The sequence below is a fragment of the Argopecten irradians genome, chromosome 1 (assembly GCF_041381155.1).
Source record: "Argopecten irradians isolate NY chromosome 1, Ai_NY, whole genome shotgun sequence".
NCBI classification, from domain to species: domain Eukaryota; kingdom Metazoa; phylum Mollusca; class Bivalvia; order Pectinida; family Pectinidae; genus Argopecten; species Argopecten irradians.
In genome coordinates, this window is record NC_091134.1 from 56,020,449 (window position 1) to 56,041,760 (window position 21,312).

The 21,312-nt window shown below is 35.4% G+C and overlaps 1 protein-coding gene across 1 annotated transcript; it reads right to left on the reverse strand.

Moving 5' to 3' along the window:
* Positions 1-5,137: 5,137 nt before the first annotated feature.
* LOC138334173 (uncharacterized) lies at positions 5,138-12,038 on the reverse strand. The gene is made up of 11 exons (XM_069282824.1): positions 12,008-12,038; positions 11,273-11,593; positions 10,000-10,128; positions 9,737-9,841; positions 9,296-9,394; positions 8,852-9,057; positions 8,315-8,567; positions 8,023-8,183; positions 6,609-7,908; positions 6,148-6,339; positions 5,138-5,736 (listed from the first exon to the last, which is right to left on the reverse strand). The coding sequence occupies exons 1-11, from the start codon at positions 12,036-12,038 to the stop codon at positions 5,453-5,455; spliced, it is 3,081 nt and encodes a 1,026-aa protein (XP_069138925.1). The 3' UTR covers positions 5,138-5,452.
* Positions 12,039-21,312: the final 9,274 nt, after the last annotated feature.

Consider the following 21,312-nt stretch of genomic DNA (forward strand, 5'->3'; position numbering starts at 1 on the left):
CTTACTATCAAAACTAATTTGAGGAAAGCTGAAAGGAATGTAATTATAAGATATTTTGTTGACAATAGCAAATTTGACTCTAGTGCATTAGATAGTATAGAGGAAACAGTCAGTTCTTGAACATGAAATGAAACTAAGACAAATGGAAATAGACAAAGAGAAAGAAATAAGAGAAAGAGAAATAGAAAAGGAGTTAAGAGAAAAAGATATTGAAAGAAAATTAAAAGAAAAAGAGATCGAGAGAGATCAGATGTTAGAACTAGAGAAGCAGAAAATTCAAGCTGAAACAGAACTTAGAATTAAAGAATTAGAGCTAGCTTCTCAGGACAGTTCAAGTAATCCGACTTTTAGGGGTTTACAAGGAAACAGAGTTTTTGATGTCAGTAGAAACATTAGGTTAGTTCCTCCTTTTCAAGAGAAAGAAGTTGACAAGTATTTTCTGCATTTTGAGAAAATAGCTGATAGTATGAAATGGCCTGAAGATAAGCTTACAATGCTTCTTCAAAGTGTCTTGATTGGTAGAGCTAGAGACATTTATTCTTCTTTATCTGTAGATGACATTTCAAATTACCACGTAGTCAAGAAAGCTATTTTGAAAGCTTATGAGTTAGTTCCTGAGGCTTACCGCCAGAAATTTCGAAACTCGAGAAAGAGAGATGAACAAACTCATGTAGAACTTGCCAGAGAAAAGGAACAATTATTTAATAGGTGGTGTGATTCTAACGAAATTGATGAGGATTTCGGTCAATTAAGGCAATTATTGTTGATAGAGGAGTTTAAACGTTGTGTTCACACAAACATAAAAACTCATTTAGATGAAAGAAAAGTTGAAACACTTAGCGAAGCAGCTACAATGGCTGATGATTACGCTCTCACCCACAAAGGCTCATTTGTTAAAAACAGTTCTCAAGACAAAAACAGTACCACAGGTACTAGTAAATTTGGTCAGCCTAGGAACCCTACCTTTAGTGGACCTCTAATGACAAACCAAAATTAGGTGATAAGACTAAGTCTGATTCTAAAACAGATCATAGGGCATGTGTGGGGTCTCCTTCTGGTCCTGTTTGTAATTACTGCAAGAAAGTAGGACATGTTATGTCTGAATGTTTTTTTCTCCAGCGTAAGGAGCAAAGGCGTAAACAGTCAGTTCCTTCTGTGTTAGCTATGTCAAAGCCTAGCCAGAAACTTAGTGATATTGTGGAAGATTCTAAAGTGTCTGTTGAGATTAAGAGCTCAGAGTCTGATAGTGTCTTGGAGAAGTACTCTCCCTTCATTTCTGAAGGTTTTGTTTCACTTACTAGTGATATCACCAACTTGAAACCTGTGAAGATTTTGAGAGATACTGGGGCTTCTCATTCTTTGATATTAGATGGCGTAGTGCCTTTGTTTGAGGAGACCTCATCTGGTAGTAGTGTTTTGCTTCAAGGTGTAGAGTTAGGTTTTGTTAATGTGCCTCTCCATTGTGTTTATTTAAAGTCAGACTTAGTAACTGGGCCTGTCACCATTGGTGTTAGACCGGAACTTCCCATAGAGGGCGTGTCGCTCATTTTAGGCAATGACTTGGCTGGAGAGAAAGTTAACGTAGATCCTTTAGTGTCAAGTATCCCTGATAAAACAGGTGATGCTGAGACTATTCAACAGGAATTTCCTGGTATTTTCCCTTCTTGTGCTGTAACTCGTTCAATGAGTAAGAAGGTTTCTGATGTTGCAGTAGTTGAGGATCATTATAGTCCAGGGTTAGGTGACACTTTCTTGGCTCATGATATAGAGGATATCGGGGGCAAGTGTGATCTTTTGAGCAATCCTGTAGACTTTGATAGTGATGGAGTTGTTCCTAACAAGGGTACTTCTTTGTCTGACATGATGAGTAAATCATCTTTGTCTAGAGAGGAGCTTAAAGTAGAACAGGAGAAAGATCCTGAAATCTCCTTATTGTGTAATCGGGCTTTGAGTGAAGAAGAGGTTTAGAAAGTCCCAGTTTGTTACTTCCGTAAATCAGGTGTGTTGATGCGCAAGTGGCGCCCCCCCTGATGTGTCTCCCGAGGAAGACTGGAAGGTTGTCAATCAAATAGTTGTCCCACCGAGGTATAGGCAAGATATTCTGAGTTTGTCTCATGATGTACCTATGGCAGGGCATTTAGGTGTGACCAAGACTTATAACAGGATCTTAGATCACTTCTTTTGGCCCAAGTTGAAACGGGATGTGGCTGATTTTTGTAGGTCTTGTCATACTTGTCAGGTGGTAGGGAAACCTAATCAGAAAATCCCTGTGGCACCTCTGCACCCCATTCCAGCATTTGAGGAACCATTTAGTAGAGTCATTATAGACTGTGTAGGTCCTCTACCCAAAACTAATTCTGGGAATGAGTATCTTTTAACTATTATGTGTGCTTCCACACGCTTTCCTGAAGCCATTCCACTCAGGAATATTAAGGCCCCTAACATAGTCAAGGCTTTGGTTAAATTCTTTACATTGGTTGGTCTTCCAAAAGCTGTCCAGTCAGACCAAGGTTCGAATTTCATGTCTGGTATTTTTCAACAAGTCATGTACTAGCTCCAGATCAAGCAGTATAAGTCTAGTGCTTATCATCCAGAGTCTCAGGGTGCTTTAGAACGTTTTCATCAGACATTGAAGAATATGATGAGATCTTATTGTTTTGAAAATAAAAGAGATTGGGACGAAGGTATACACATGTTGTTGTTTGGCGTTAGAGAATCTGTACAAGAATCTCTTGGCTTCAGTCCCTTTGAACTTGTGTTTGGACACACTGTACGTGGTCCTTTGAAAATTTTGAAAGACAAAATTCTGGACGCAGATTCTAAAGTAAATCTCTTAGAGTATGTGTCAAACTTTAAGCAAAGGTTGACAAGGGCATGTGAATTGGCAAAAGAAAATTTGGCCGTTACTCAAACCAAAATGAAAACATGGTATGATAAAGATGCCCGTACAAGAAGTTTTGATGCAGGTGACACAATTTTGGCTCTATTACCAATACCGAGTCAACATTGCAAGCTAGATATTTTGGACCTTATATTGTTGAGAAAAAGGTCGATGATGTTAACTACATTGTACAAACTCCAGGGAGGCGCAAGAAAACTCAATTATGTCATGTTAATATGCTTAAGAAATATGTAGATAGAGAAGAGAGCAAGACCTCTCAACCTATTTCTACTTTGGCCTCTGTACCATCACAAAGTGAAAGTACAGCTGATATTTGTAAATTAGACTTAGATGGTGGTGTACAAGATGTAGGTTTAGACTGTGGTGTTAAGTTACGGAACTCAGATGTGCTCGCGAACTTGGACAAGAAACTATGTCATCTATCGGAAAAGGAACGCAATGAACTGAAAGATTTTATACTTGAGTTTAAACATTTGTTTCCGGATACACCAGGCAAAACAGATGCTATCTATCATGACGTGGATGTTGGTGATGCGCCACCTTTCAAGCAACATCCTTACCGTGTCAATCCTTTGAAAGAAGAAAATTTAAAAAAGAAAGAAATTCAATACATGTTGGACAATGATATTATTGAACCAAGCAAAAGTGAATGGAGCTCTCCATGTGTTCTGGTACCAAAGCTAGACAAGACATACCGATTCTGTACTGACTTCAGAAAAGTAAACTCTGTCAGTAAAACAGACTCTTATCCAATTCCAAGGATTGACTCATGTATTGACAAAGTTGGCAAAGCCAGGTACGTAAGCAAGTTTGACCTGTTGAAAGGATATTGGCAGGTGCCTTTGACAGAAAGAGCCAAAGAAGTGTCGGCATTTGTAACCTCACAAGGTTTTTACCAGTACAAAGTTATGCCGTTTGGTATGAAGAATGCCCCGGCAACATTTCAACGTCTTCTTAACAGCGTGATATCAGACCTTGAAGGCTGCGATGGATACATTGATGACGTAATCAACTACCACGACACGTGGGAAGACCATCTACGCGGGATTCGCGAATTCTTCGAGAGACTCACTACCATGAAATTGACTGTAAACTTATTGAAATGTGAATTTTGTCATGCAACTGTTGAATTTTTAGGTCATGTTTTAGGACAGGGGCAGGTTAAACCTGTTCAGGCCAAAATAGAATCCATTATAGATTTTCTAACTACTTGAAGCAAGAGAGAGCTGATGAGATTTCTTGGTATGGCTGAATATTACAGAAAATTTTGTCAAAATTTCTCTGATTTAGCAGCTCCACTTACTGCTTTGTTAAAGAAAAATGTCAAATTTGTCTGGTCAGACGAATGTAAGTCTGCCTTTGAGAAATTGATTGCATATTATCAAACTCACGAGTTCTGACTGCTCCAGATTTTAATAAACAGTTTAAACTGTTTGTTGACGCCAGCGATGTAGGTGTTGGTGCTGTTTTGATGCAAGAAGGTTCTGAACAAATTGACCATCCAATTTGTTATTTCTCGAAAAAGTTTGACAAACACCAGAGAAATGATTCCACCATTGAGAAAGAATGTTTAGCGTTGATTTTGGCCTTGAACCAATTTGATGTGTATCTCTGCACTACAGTTGTGCCTGTGTTGGTCTTCACCGACCACAACCCTTTAACATTCATTGGGAAAATGAAAAACAAAAATCAAAGAATTCTCAGGTGGAGTTTGACTTTGCAAGAGTACAATCTTGACATCAAACATATCAAAGGGAAAGACAATATTCTGGCTGATGCTTTATCAAGGATTTAAATATGACTTAATATTTCAAGAAAGTTTCCTTTTCAAGAAAACTTTCTTTTCTTCAAGGAGGGGTGTGTTATGTATGACACTAAATACATGTAGTTATGAGATAAGGGAGATAACTCCTATAGCTTTATTATCAATACATCCTATAAAGTCCATATCATTGATTTAGGTTATAGAACTTTCTAGAATATTATCATGTATAAACAAATATGTTTGTAAACATGTTGTTTATAAGTAGAGATCTAGAATGATCTATTTCCAGAAAGTTCTGTGTATTTATTTGTTTACTGTTTTTAGTTAGATATTTCTAGAAGTAGAAGGTTCTCCAATATTCTTGAACTTGGGTTTAGCTATATAGATACTCGAGCTGTCCAAGGCTAATCAGAACTGTAATGAGACCTGTAATTAGACATATCAAGAATTGTACAGCGCCATATAAGATTCTATTGGGAGAGCTATTGTGACTTTTTCTGTGGATTATTACAACACTTTGTGTGGATTTATTCATATTGTCTGGAACTTTACAAATTATCTGTGGACATTCATTTTCCTCGTGGATTTTTGATTATTGTTAATTTGAAACCTGGAAGGATCAAGGATTATACCAGGACATTCGCATACAGATAAGTAACACTTAAAATCATCGTATTACTCTTGTACCACCACCAATTACTTTAGATATTGTAAACCATCTCTGTATAATATTGTATATATAATTAAATTCTGTTTTGAATTTAGCTGCTGGTTTCTCATTTCTGTTATTCTGGGTCATAACAATGGACATGTGTACGTGACGAGTGAAACTGCTTATACAGATTAATAGCATCTACCAGTACCAGAACTAAACAAACAGACATCAGAATAATAACACCAACTATCCCTAAAGATATCGCCGACGGTCTTTGATCGTTTGCGCACGTTAGACTTCGCTTGTACGATGAAGTGTTTTTAGCATCAATTTCAATATTTTTCTTGAGCACCTCCAGTCTCTCAGTCAGATCCTCGGGTGTTGTAAGAACAGGTTTGTAGGTGTTTTGACAAGCTGTAAAATAGACAGCATTCAATATATTAAGGAACAGAAATTCACGCTGAAAATAATGACGAATACATTTCTGATCAATAAATAATAATTTAGAACAAATACATTATGAAAGAAAATCGTATACAATATCGTAACCATTTTCATTTTATTTATATACCGTGAAGAAGGTTTATGGAAAATGATCAAAAACTCAAACATCTTTTGATTAGGTCGAGCAAAGACGGCAGCCGGGCATAAACGCAATGGTGACGAAATTACAAAACAGGCAGAGGAAACGGAAGAACATTGTGAATATTGAAAAGTACAAAGCCATGACAAGTATATTTTACAGTGACGATTTACCTAAGGATATAAATTTGTGTAGAATGTCTCTATTCAGGTTAGGATGTTGGAAATATATTGGTATTTTACCTGAACATACAGGTGAGGTACCTGTCCACACACCTCCCGAACAGGTGTGTATCTGATCCCCTGACGTCATCGTGAAGCCGCTATCACAAGAGTAGAGAAGTCTACTCCTGTGGGACGTGCCCTCATAAAGGAAGTTTGTATGTGTAACAGCTATTGGTGGACCACACGCACTGCCCGTTACAGTCGTTAGCGCTGTCAGCAGCGTTACAGAAAATAAAACAAAAATACTAATAGTGAAATAACAAGAAAACATGCATACCTTATAATGACAAGAAAATATGCTTCAATGACATTGATTTAGTTTAGTTGAAGTTGTGATCAGTTAGCAAATTGGATAAGTTCCTGTTGTTTGTTGCTTTACCTTATGCATCAAATGGTACGTACGAACAACCTGATATATTAAGATAAAAACTGCTTTCAATTCAGTATTTTATTTCACAATATAGTTTTCTTTTACATACCTGTATTAGATGTTGTTATTGTCGGAGTGATTGCTGCAATTGAGTTTGTAGTGAGAACTGGTGAAGACACGGCTGGACTCTGAGTGACAGTGGTGATAGACAGAGCCACGGTAGTTGGATGCTGGGAAGTTGTAGATATTGTATACGTAGACGTGGAGTATACAGTTGGCTGGTTTGTTGTATACATATTCGAAGTGGTGGTTGAAGGCTTGCTAGTCGTAGATTCAGACGCAAACGCAAGAACAGAGCCATTCGTTAAAGCGGAACCTTCAGTTGTAGACTGAATGGTTATAGTCGCGATAGTCGTAGTGGTAGCAGTGGCAGACTGGGTGGTTTTAGTTGTACTCAATGTTGATCGTAAATCCGTAGTTTGGATAGTTGTAGGCGGATCACTGGTAGTTGTCGATATGGTGGTACTAGGCGGATCACTAGTAGTTGTCGATATGGCGGTTGTAGGTGTTTCACTAGTAATTGTCGATATTGTAGTTGTGGGTGTTTCACTATTAGTTGTGGACATGGTTGTTGTAGGTGATTCATTAGTAGTTATCGACTTGGTGGTTGCAGGTTTTTCGCTAGTAGTTGTCGATAAGATGGTTACAGGTTTTTCACTATTAGTTGTCGATATGGTGGTTACAGGTTTTTCACTAGTAGTTGTCGATATGGTGGTTGCAGGTTTTTCGCTAGTAGTTGTCGATAAGGTGGTTGCAGGTTTTTCACTAGTAGTTGCCGATATGGTGGTTAAAGGTTTTTTACTAGTAGTTGTCGATATGGTGGTTGCAGGTTTTTCATTAGTAGTTGTCGATATGGTTGTTGCAGGTTTTTCGCTAGTAGTTGTCGATAAGGTGGTTGCAGGTTTTTCACTAGTAGTTGCCGATATGGTGGTTAAAGGTTTTTCACTAGTAGTTGTCGATATGGTGGTTGCAGGTTTTTCATTAGTAGTTGTCGATATGGTGGTTGTAGGTGTCTCACTAGTAGTTGTCGATATGGTGGTTGTAGGTGTCTCACTAGTAGTTGTCGATATGGTGGTTGTAGGTGTCTCACTAGTAGTTGTCTGTATGGTGGTTGTAGGTGTCTCACTAGTAGTTGTCGATATGGTGGTTGTAGGTGGATCACTAGTAGTTGTCGACTTGGCGGTTGCTGTAGGTGGATCACTACTAGTTGTCGACTTGGTAGTTGTAGCTATATGTGGATTAGCAGTGGTAGTCGTTGGTGTTGTGGCTGAAGTTGTGGTTAGATCAATCGAAAATGTGGTTGAATTTATAGATGTAAATGTAGATTTTTTCATTGCAACCCATATTATCTATGGAAAAGGCCTGAATGAATATGCTCATCAAAGGCAATTAAGTATATTTGAAAATAATGCTTTTGTAAAAAATGTGATATCGGTGTCGTATTTGATGGATTATACGAATCACACACAGAAGTCTAACGAGATCATCAACCTAAAAAGACAGAACAAAAATGACTCACCTGTTTTGCAGTCACTGCCTGTCCAATTAGGGTTGCACGTGCATGCCACGCTAACAACGGGGTCCATAGTCGCATTGCAGCTCCCATGCCCACAGGCACCTGTCACTGGAATATACACATACGAAATTTAAGTTGGTGAAATTCCACTTATCACGGATTTAAATATCAGTAGAAAAAGAAGATGAAAATCCACCCTTTTGTCTGAATTGACGAACAAATTATTGCCTCTATCTTACCTGTTCCATAGGCTGTCATAACTCGTATAGTGACTTGTGCTGCATCAGACATTTGGTTCATTTGTCCACCGGCCCACAGAGTGTTATGGTAGACCATTTTGCCGCTTGATGAGTCGGATGGTCGCCACAACAATACCTGATTCTCTGTATAGACATATACAACTCCGCCGAACGCAGCAAAACTTCCATCTGTCAAACCATTTCCCACACCATAAAAACGGAAACCGGGGTTGTTCCCATTTGATACTGTAATCTAGAAGTGGTAGGCTAATCAGTTATTATAGCATACGTCTGCTTACATTTATCATGTATTAAGTAAATAACTTTCTATACAAATAAATACCACTGACATTCTATGATCATTGAAGAGTTATAACAGTGTATTTCTTTAAATTCACTGACACTATAAATACATTCAAACTTGCAATACCTAATGCTAATACTTTTGTTGCGATATTATTTTTTAAACCAATAGTTAGAATGCTCGAAGAATTTATGTTACAAAATGTAAATGAAGCTTTATCATAAAGGTCGTACCTCTGCTGACACAAGTATGGCACTTGTATCGAACGTAGACGAAAAAGGGATTTCATAACTACTGTTCAATCCGATACCCATCGCTAGGGTATGTTGAAATAGTGTCTCAGACGAGGGGAATATCCAACACATTATTCTAAAAGTGCCTGAGGAAAACCACCAGTTTTCATTTAACCCCCATCCATCCCTTGCACTGAAGACATATCCTAGAAAAAGGATTAAGTTGTGAAATTACGTCCTCTGTTGCAACTGAACTTCGTCATATCTATCTCAACGCCTTTGGTGTATAACGACTTGAGTCATGTTTGTCTTGAACAAAAGAAAATAAAATAATTAATGATGAACCTTTAAATTGAAGATTATTTTCTTTATAATGGTTAAGAATTTTGAGAAGTTTGTATACATTTCATTCAAACAAAACAAATTGTTGGTAGATTATTTTACCGCTAGAAGAAGCCCACAGCCGTATCCTAGAAGTGTCATACCCAAACAGAACACCTCCTGTGTTTAGACCTGATACCGGGTCAGATATCCCCGCACTTCCTATAAATAAACGATAGCAAGTAGTTCAAAGTTAAAATAATATGGTATCTAAAAGAAACATAAATTAAGTTATATATTATTTCAAGACTTCTTCTGATTTTTGGGTCAGACTATCACTTATGAGGAATAAATTATGAACCTTGTATTGGTTAACAGACAGCGAGGACGAGCACTTGGACATTTCCCACTATGAATATGGTGACTATCATCGAAGAAGCAGATAACGGATACTCTATAGAGACACATGGTACTATTCGCACTTTTTCATTTTTGTCAATTCTTTTCTTTTTAATGACATTGTCGACAAAAAACGTCCGCAGTAAAAACCATTTACCTACTTACCTTGTGCGTCTGACATATAATCTGTGTTATCTAGGTCAATCTGTACGGTAACCAGGTCTGGGTATACGCCTAAGTTGTGGGTTATCTCGTGGTAAGCCGATGAACCTGGATCAAACATCAATGAACATATGAAAGGTCACAATTATCTTGAACACTGTTTTATCTATAAGGTTATATCTCTCAAATTATTCGATTACAAGGAAATCGGGGTTTTTACTCTAACATTTATAGTAAAGTTTATTCAAATACCAGTAGTTACGTACCACTAATCGCTGTCCACTGATGATCAAATGCTGGCGAACCGATGTCACAAAGTTTCCAGGCGCGAACTTTCACCTCACCGGACTTGTAAGATCCACCAATCAGCGTAGACCCTGTTCTTTCAGCGCCACCTGTGAAAGAAGATGACAATTAAAGCATTTCATGGTGGTGAGTTTTTTTTTTATCTGATTTGACTACATGAATAAATAAACCAATTTATTCATCACAGAATACAAAACCGGTAACATATTTGCTATATTTAAAGTTATGTGCCATAACTGGGCGAAAATTTTGACTTTTGTGGAAATCATTTACATGAATAGACGAACATATGAAAAAACCTTGCATAAATCACTTTATAATTACTAATAGTACTGTACCAATGTGAAATAAGATTGTGGATCACAACGTAGCTTCATGATCTGACCGTATGTAATCATTTTACTGCACTGTTGATGTAAAAACAATGGGTTTTGGTAGTACTGCCAAAAATCATTTTCATCTCTTTGTGTACTTGTAAAATTAAAACATATGCTTTGTAAGTATAGCAATTCTCAGTGTTAGTAATTTCTGGTGTGGTGAATAAAGTATTAGACGAATGTTGTATTGTTCTGTTGTTGTTAAAGTGGAATTATTCGCTTGTTTCACTTTTTAAATATCCGCCAACAATCCACACACGACCACACTTACAATGACAATTGTAACATATATAGTTTTATCATAGTTGAAAAGAGTAAAAAAAACCACATCCCGAACAGTTTAAAGATGATTAAAAGAAGACATCCACAAAATCAAATATTAACATTCCATGTATGTTTGTCAAAATGTGTAGCACATGAGAGCATTAAACATTTTATCTTAATAATCTTACTAATTTCTGCTCTAAATTATACATGCTGTACCATTGCATGCTCGTTAAAGGCGATTCAATAAGTTAAAAATATAATTTATTTAGCTGACTTTATCCGTCGTAATGCACTGTCTTAATCTTGGTCTATAAGTTGAGAGCTTGCCCCAGTGAGAATGATTATAGTTCTATTCCCTAAATTAGGCAGTTTCTGATCCTGCTAAGCATTCGGCGTAAAGGAAGAGACGACATGTTCACCTGTCGTTAAGAGTTACACGGAGACAAAACACGAATATAAATCAGAGTCCGTAAAACGCAGACACACATCAGGCACACAACACAGACATTAATATAACCAACAAACCAACACAAACGTTAAGCTGACTTTCGTGTAACTAATGAAAGTGGCAGCCTTTGTCTAATTTTACCTGTAAACGCGACTAATCCGGTCGTGGAAGCAAAATTGGTGCCTTTGCCATCAGGTGCGTACACTCTAACATCGATAGTATTATAGATATACACTACACCTCCGTACAAAGAGTCATCGTCATCGTCCCGATGTGCCGAACCAGTTCCAGTGAAGATGTAATAATCACCACCATCTATCACTCTTACTTGGACATCCACCTTCACGGGGTACTCGTTGAGATCATGAGGAATGATCAGTTGACTCCCAGCGTCTGCTTGTGCCGTCAATGTCAGCCATCCACTTTCGAAAGAGGGCGCATTCAAACTCTTTACAATAAAAACTGCTGATAAAGGTCAACAGAAACGGTATAAGTGTTGTGCAGTAGAAACTAAACAAATGTTAATACCCTAAAATAAGTAAACAAGCATAAATGTTGGTTGAAATATGTAGGTGCGAGTATATGTATGTGTCTTGGTATGGGTGTTCTTTTTGGATATATGTCCTCTGAATATGTTATGGAGATAAGCCGAAAACTGTAAAATATGTGGGATAGAGATATGTTCTCTATCCCACATATTGTACAGCTTGAGGCTTATCTCTAACTTAAAACATAGCAAGGCTTTGTGTTAATAAAGTACACTTTTATTTCTAATATAAGGCAGTTTTTTTGCCTTTGTCTATGAGCTAAGGTAACTCTACCAATGTGCATTCAACCATGACAAATCCGATATAGACAATTGCAACAAAGAATTACCTTTGCCTGTGTTATGTGTGATGAATAGCATTCATGAACAGAATGCATGAAGCATGCTTTTGGGTTGGACAATTATCTGTAAATTCATTTTTATCATGTCCACCGACGGTGATGGAGGGATACTATTTTCTCAATTTAAGTGATACATGTATATTAAGGTGGCTTTTACTAAAATCACATTTCTTACCAATGTCTGATGTGACATATGAAACTAGACTTGCAATTGTTTGAAAGCGTCTTGCTAAAATGATCGCATATACAAGAACTTTCATTGAATTCAGGGGATTTGAAATTTCGACCTCTCTAGGTAGAGTTTTGGATTTATTTATACCATGTGCAATTTCATTCAACAACCCAATGGGATCTAGATGAAATTCTGAAATATTGTTGAAACAGTATTAAAATAAGTGTAAAACTACAGTGCAGATTATTTGGATATTTAAAATCAAAAGTGGTGTATAAAACAACATGGTTTCAGAATGTGGAAATTGGAGTTAATGTTGTAGATAAGTGTTAAATGGTGAATCCATAATAAGGAGAAAATTCTTCTCTTCATATCGATTGTGTGGATTTTTATTTGTAATTTGGATTTAAAAATTATGGAATATTCCAGCAGGTTGTGTGTTGTGTGTTAAATTTTTTATGGGATTATGCCTGGAGACATGTACTCACTTGTATTGTGTTACTCTCCCATAAGTTACCTTTACTGTCTTATAAGTGACTGTCTTATATCAGAGTCACTTATAAGACAGTAAAAGGTAACATATAGGACAGTTACAGGTAATGGTCCGATAATTCGGGAGTTAAAGTACAGAAACAACAATAGATGACATCACAACTATGTTTTAAATATAGATATAAAGATGTATTGATATAGTTCTTTCATTTTGTTCTTTTTTCAAGTTAGTCTATATACATATAGGGATTGGATTTCGTTTTTATGTTAACCATGCTTGTATGGAGCAATTCCTCTAAGAATATATTCTATGGGGCGCGTTAGCGCCCCATATTGAATATATTCTTAGAGGAATTGCTCCATACAAGCATGGTTAACATAAAAACAAAATCCAACCCCTATATTTACACTCACACGACTTTTAATTTATATTTTATGCAATAAAATCGCCATTTGAAAGTGACGTGATTATTCAATAAAAGTCGGTCAAAAGTGGGAGGAGCTTACTCAATTGAACAGCGAATGATGACGCTTCACGATGGATACAATGTATTTGTGTTGACGTGTGACTGTCAACACGTGGATTACAAATGATGACGCTTCACGATGGATACAATGTATTTGTGTTGACGTGTGACTGTCAACACGTGGATTACAAGCGGTGCATGTTTTATAATACACATGATTAATTTCTCAAAGAACAAAGACAAGAGAATATGTTTATAACTGACCTATCTCTGTCAGTGGGTTTCACGCCCGTCAACCCAAAAGACTCGATCGTAGGACACAGACACAGAGGTAATGTTTACATTTGACATCCATCATTTTTAATAAAAATGAAAGCGCTTCTTGTCGCCCCGGTCGGGATATTTTCCCCGTTTCTTTATACAATTGTTAATTTTAAAAATGTTTGTATCACATATAAATATAAAACATATATGTATTGTTTACATTTTCCCCAAATTCTAAGAAAAACAGCAATATACACGTAATGTTACGTCAAAATGTAAACAAAGCCATGCGTTTCTTTTAAAAAAAGTAGCCCCTTTACGTTGCATAGAATATTTTCATACGCAAGTTCAAAGTTTAATGTTACCATGCAGTTATAGTAAACAAAATCGGCTAGTACTTACGTATAGTGCTCAAGCCTAGTAAGTGTAAATATAGCGTAATAACATAAAGAATTTTTACACGGCCACATGTGTGAACTCGGTGACCGTTATTGTGCAGTGAGGCGAAGCTGACGCACGCTTACACACTTTAGTTTGCCCAAGTTGTCAAAATACCGATTTTCAAGTAGCTCAATGTGTTTGAGATGTCGTCTGACTTGACGATATTACATCCTTCGGAGCCATGTGATTATATAATCTACGCTTAGATCCATATCGCCATCGATAGATGAAACAAATTCACTTGTGTTCGATGGATACAATGTATTTGTGGTGACGCGGAACTGTAAACACGTGGATTATTAGCGGTGCATGTTTTATAATACACATGATTAAATACTCAAAGAACAAAGACAAGAGGATATGTTTATAACTGACCTCTATCAGAGGGTCTCACACCCGTCCACCCCAAAGGCTCGATCGTAGGACGAACATAGGCACAGAGGTAATGTTTACATTTGACATCCATCATTTTTAACAAAAATGAAAGCACGTCGCCCCGGTCGGGATATTTTTCCGTTTCTTTATACAATTGTTAATTTTAAAATTGTTTGAATCATATATAAATATAAAACATGTATATATCGTTTACATTTTTCCAAAATTCTATGAAAAACAACAATATACACGTAATGTTGCGTCAAAATGTAAACAAAGCCATGTGTTTCTTTTAAAAAAAGTAGTCCTTTTACGTTGCACAGAACATTTCCTTACGCAAGTTCAAAGTTCAATGTTACCATGCAGTTATGGTAAACAAAATCGGCTAGTATAAGCGTATAGTGACCAAGCCTAGCAAGTGTAAATATATGTTTATGGTCTATTTTCTTGTTTGTTTTATCTGAAACCCAGTATGAATGAGAATGTCACAATGAGTAAATGACAGTGAAAGATATTACTAACATACAATTAAATTACGGAATGTAAATTTTGGTGTGAAAACATATGTAGGAGTGCATGTAATTATATAGGGATTGGATTTCGTTTTCATGTTAACCATGCTTGTATGGAGCAATTCCTCTAAGAATATATTCTATGGGGCGCGTTAGCGCCCCATATTGAATATATTCTTAGAGGAATTGCTCCATACAAGCATGGTTAACATAAAAACGAAATCCAATCCCTATATTTACACTCACACGATTTTTTATTTATATTTTATGCAATAAAATCGTCATTTGAAAGTGACGTAATTATTCAATAAAAGTCGGTCAAAAGTGGGAGGAGCTTACTCAATTGAACAGCGAATGATGACGCTGCACGTAAGGTAGAATTATTCATCCGCGACGACAAAAAAGTTCAATATTTTAGTGTAAAATAAACATGACAAACAAAGTAAATTTCAGAGATAATTTTATTTAATCAGATCAGAACTTTAAGTAGGTATTAAATTTTGCAAAAAGTTCATATATAGCGTAATAACATAAAGTATTTGTTCTCGGCCACATGTGTGAACTCGGTGACCGTTATTGTGCAGCGAGGCGAGGCTGACGCACGCTTACACAGTGGAGTTTTCCGAAGTTGTCAAAACACCAGTGTTCAAGTAGCTAAATTTGTTTGAGATTGTCGTCTGACTTGACGATATTACATCCTTCGGAGCCATGTGATTATATAATCTACGCTTATATCCATCGCCATCTAGGCTATAGATGGAACAACTTCACTTGTGTTCGATGGATACAATGTATTTGTGGTGACGCGTAACTGTCAACACGTGGATTACTAGCGGTGCATGTTTTATAATACACATGATTAAATTCTCAAAGAACAAAGACAAGAGGATATGTTTATAACTGACCTCTATCAGAAGGTCTCACGCCCGTCCACCCAAAAGACTCGATCGTATGACGAACACAGACACAGAGGTAATGTTTACATTTGACACCCATCACACGTCGCCCCGGTCGGGATATTTTTCCGTTTCTTTATACAATTGTTAATTTAAAAATTGTTTGAATCATATATAAATATAAAACATGTATTTATTGTTTACATTTTTCCAAAATTCTATGAAAAACAACAATATACACGTAATGTTGCATCAAAATGTAAACAAAGCCATGTGTTTGTTTAAAAAAAGTAGTCTTTTTACGTTGCATAGAACATTTTCTTACGCAAGTTCAAAGTTCAATGTTACCATGCAATTATGGTAAACAAAATCGGCTAGTATTAGCGTATAGTGACCAAGCATAGCAAGTGTAAATATATGCTTATTGACTGTATTGATGAAATGATACTTTGGAGAACAATAAAGAATTATCTAATTATCTATTAATTTATTTAATACCGTATATAGATATTTACTTATTTAAAAAATAGTATTGGTAAATGTTCTGTAGATTCCTCTATTTGTAATAAACAAAGCCATTGGTAAATAAAATAATAAATACGCAATGAAATATAAAAAAAATGTAGGATGTACAGTGTATACATGATAGCAAAAGTCATTTAAAAGACTCAAATCAACGATCTTCAAAATTTGTAAAAACAAAATAGAAGGCTCAATTATTTATCTAAACAACGGTGTGGTCATGGATGTTCTACTATATACATTAATGGCGAAGATGCTAAACAGTTGTACATATTGTTAGCTTTAGAATAAGTTAAATATTTCATTTCTACCACTATTGTCTCGATATAGTCCAAATTATGATAGAAAAAATATACATTTCCTTAAATGATTATTTAAATCTGGCAAATAGAGTTTGAAATCAAATATTGAAAAGACGCATCAATGAACAATCAATATCAAACTAATATTTCACATCCTGTCGTCAGATGATATCGAAATTCCAGTGAATCTGAAACATTGGATCAAGTTAAAAAACGAACACATGTGATAAATACATACCATTTAACTGCATGAAGGCAGTTAATGTCAGCTCAGGCAAGTTGTGCATTTCAACTCAGCCGGTCAAGTCTTACCTAAAACAGTTAGTGGCCAATGTTCATTTCGTTAAATAGTTCTGACCAGAAAGCAACACGACAATCAATTTTGAATATTTCAGCCAATAAGGTAATATTGCTTGACAAACCAGACGTACATATTCTTTATATTCATTGATTTTGAATAACGGAAAAAAATACGAACGTTAACGATTAAGACCACTCCACTGTTTAAATCAACAGTTAAACTTATAACAATCAAACTTAGTACTCTCTACTATACAAATTCATTTGATAAATGTAAGTTCAAGGTTAATCTATAATGTAGGTGAGTGTCTGGAATCAATAAAGAAAACCCTTTGTTAAAATGGCTAATGAAAAATCAATAAACGTTATGAAACTTCAACCTCTGCTGGCCTACATTGCTCTGTAGTATATGAACAACGTTATGCAGAAAAGTGATGTTTCGCACTATTTGTGCTATGCTAATCCACAAGGCTTGAAACAACTGTCTTACATTTGAATACGTATCCAACTAACAACTGCAATGTACAATAACCTAGACATACAGAAATTATCGGTTCGGTATACCCTTAAGTGTTGAATTTATCTATCAAATAAACACTGCTATTACTTAAACATTTGCGGTCATGTTAGTCAGATAGAACAATGTCCGTAAAGATGCTACACCGCTTACGAAAGGTAATACAGGAGAAGACGAATAAGTAATTTTTATTCAGTTACAAAAGTTACTTACTTCACACCATTTCCGCCATTGAAATGGTTGAGCTTCTTTTACTTAAAAGATTAAAGAATAATAATAAATATAAATATTTAAAAAAAACTGATAAATTGCATTCCGAAAAATACTGATTGCGCATGCACCAAACACAAATTTTCTTTTTTTTAATCGTATTTTTGCGTTACTCAGACATATTTTGAAGAAATTGTTCAAACGATGAGTATCGTGTATGGTCTATCCGCGGTTGAGCATCTTTATTAAAGATGCTCCATCGCCGACAAATAGTATTTTTTGACTATAAAAAACAGGAGCACACGATTTAGTATTTTTCTTCAGTTACAAAAATTACTTACTTTACACCATTACCACCTTTGAAAAGTTTGAGCTTCTAATTCTTCGTCAAGTTAAAAATATGAAAAATAATTAATTGCATCCCGAAAAAATTCCGACGCACTATATCCTATATGGAATGAAGTACTGATTGCGCATGCATCAAAGGCAAAATGAAAATGTATGTATTATTTTTGTGTTATTTAGACATACATACACACGATTGAACACCAATTATTGTTCAAATAATGAATATCATTCATGCTCTGTCGGCGGTGGAGCATCTTTAAGCTTCTTCAATTGTCAAAACATCATTGAAGCAATATTAATACATTGTAGCTTTTGCAAAAATATCATAAACATTTTTCTGTCCGGTTTAATAGGTGACGCGCATTTCGCATGGAAAATCGAATGGCGACATTGTCAATTGCTTATATTTAAGAACCAGCGAGTAAAGCGGAGAGAAATGTACGAAGGGAGGCAATTCAAATATATTTCATTAATATGAATACCACAACTGCTTTATTGTGAATCCGTAATCGTTAATTTTCTATTTTAGTTTACTATGGAGCGTTTTATCCGATTATTTTGATATAAAGATATTTTTATTTTGCACTTTAATTATAAAATCTTTTCATGAATTTCAATCTCGATTTTTCATTACCGAGAATACTGAATCGCCAATTTCACCGGTGAAAGTGGAAAGTGATTTTTGATGCAGATAATCTTGGGGTAGCAAAATCTGGCAAGCCCCGATTTCTTTTAAATTTTGCATTGTTAAATGTCTATATAATTTTAATTACATTGTTTGTGTGGTTTTTGTCAAGGTCATGAATACCCTGGGTATGTGACAAGGAAAACCTTCCTATCCACCGTCTGATTAAAGCTTATAAAGAATATTCAGTTTTTATTTTATATCCATTATTCATTCTAATTATATTTATAATACGTTTGACTACAAAACTAATCAAAATTGTATTAACAAAAGATTAAAAAATAAAGTATACATTTGCAATTACAACATCACAAATTTAAAGCCTACATTTTTATGACAAATCAATGTCCTTATGTCGTTATAAACATCTATATCTTAAAGTGAACAGTCGGGCAAGGATGGCTAAAGTCGGTAAAAATGGTGTGAATGTATCCAGTATAATTTCTTATGAAATGGAAAAATAAAATCTCTCGTCAAAATCTGTCTTCGTACGAAGAAATTAATTTAAAGTATGGAAATTCTAAAACGTCCTCCCGGCTCACTATGTCCGTGGTTACATTTCCACGCAGCCTCGCTTTCAATGCTTTCAACTTTTCTTTACTTTAATGGTCAGAACTGGGAAACTAAGCAGAACTTGACCGTCGTATTAATATGTGAGAACTTTTGGAAGGCCAATGAACGCATTTAGACTGGTTTTCTTTGCCCGACTATTCACTTTAACCATTTAGTTCCCGGTTCGTACCATCGAAAACAAGAATTTTTAAAATGCATGTTATGTCACATACACTAAAACCCAGAAGCACAAATTTTCATTTATTTTTCAGTGCATGTTAATTAACAATTAAAGGATTATTAGATTGCATGTATTGGAGATATAAATGCAATCTGGGTGGCAGAAAAATGGAATAGCGAGTTACGTCCCCTGATCTACGGAATGCGGGTGTAACTTCGAGTCTACGTTGTTGACGTCTATTTGGTATCAAAACAATCTTTTTTGAACCAAGGAGGCTGGTAGTATGAATATTAATGTGCTATAGCTTGCAGAAATCCGTTTATTTGAGGTGAGAAGTCGATTTTGACCTGAGATTTAATACTAACTCTTTGTGTATTGGTACGAGTACTGTGTAGTATTGAACAATGTCGTATGCCAGTGTTGTCGAAAGGTCTGTTGGACAGGCTACGGACGATATCATTCCGAGCCCAAAGCCAATCTTTATTCAAGAGTATGATATTTTTGGCAATACAAAGTTGAAATCAAAGTACTGAAGTACTAAATGGCTCGGTCTCGATGATAGGAGGAATATATTTCTAAGGTCAATACTACTGTAGTTTTGTACAATAAGAAATAAATTTGACTGGTGTTCCTTCCAGTTTGGACTTTTGAGGATTCCTTGGACACCAAGGTGTAAAATAAGAGACACATACTAAAATCTTGAACCCATTCTAATATTTCCTATGATGTTATATGTCAAATGATTTTATAACACCTTTAGCATTTTCCTTGTTAATTTGATGTTAATGAAAATATCCATTCTTAATGACTATTGTCATCAAGTTCCTGGGACCACAGTATCAGTTAACAAGTATTGTTTTGCAGCAGAGAAAGACAAGAGGCATACTTTTCTATGCCAAAATGTCTAAAATATAGAATATGTCTGTCCTCTAGATGACTTATCAATATCACCATGTGACTTTTGAATAAATTGGTCAATTGGTCTACTTTTAACAAGTTTTGTAATTATTCTTTTGTAAAACAGCAAGTTGATTGATATACATTGTATCCGAACTTCAATTCAAACCGGATAACTTGTTAGCTCACCATAGACCATGAAATTGTTTGTACACTTTCTTAACTTCAGGATTGTTTTACAAAATTACAAATGAATTTACAAATTTTTTATTTTCAAATCCCCATACCTCTGATGAGTATAATAAAACTGTCATTACAAGTGAATCAAATATTTTCAGTTTAAGATGAACAGGAAGAGATACATTCCTTTATTTCTTATAAATAGCAAACACCGATTTAATTGTTTGTTCAGCAGTTTTTTTCCTTTCTTTAAAAACGCTACCATTAACATTATTTTCTGTACCTAGATATGTAAACAATTCTTATAAATCTAATTCTGTATTCCATAACATCAACTGGTGTTGTTGTACCGATTTACGTCTTGAGAATATCACAATTTTTATCTATCTGATTTTAAGTTCTAATTTCCATGTAATGCAATATTGTTAAAATTCATGTAACATTTGTTGTATACCATCAGATACTTCTGATATCATAACAGTGTTATTGGCAAATAATATGATAAAAAGTTTGGGATACATTCCAATATCATATACCGTAAAAACTGGTATAATTTGCGCAGGTACTTTTTAGGGCTGAAAATGCTTAAAAAATCTACTATCGGTATATTTTGCGCATCAAAAAAATGGGGGAAAACAATGTCCAGGGAGTCCCAAAACCGATGTACAATGTATGAAGGTGACAATTTCAATGCAAAATATTCCCCATAAATGCTTGACAACTTGCACAAAAAGTGTTGTATTTAGAAGAAATAACATATGAAAACCGCATTGTGTTTGTTTTCTTTTATTGGCCACCGTAACCTGAAACTGAAATATCTTGCAGATGTCCAAAACATCGGCGGTCTGGTCCACCGTGCTCCGTGCACATGTCAATGTTTTGAGATATTACACATGAATAGTAATCAGGAATATTTGAAAAGAGTAGAATATATTTACTTAAATTGGCACAATAAGTAATTAGTGTGTTTGAGATCATTA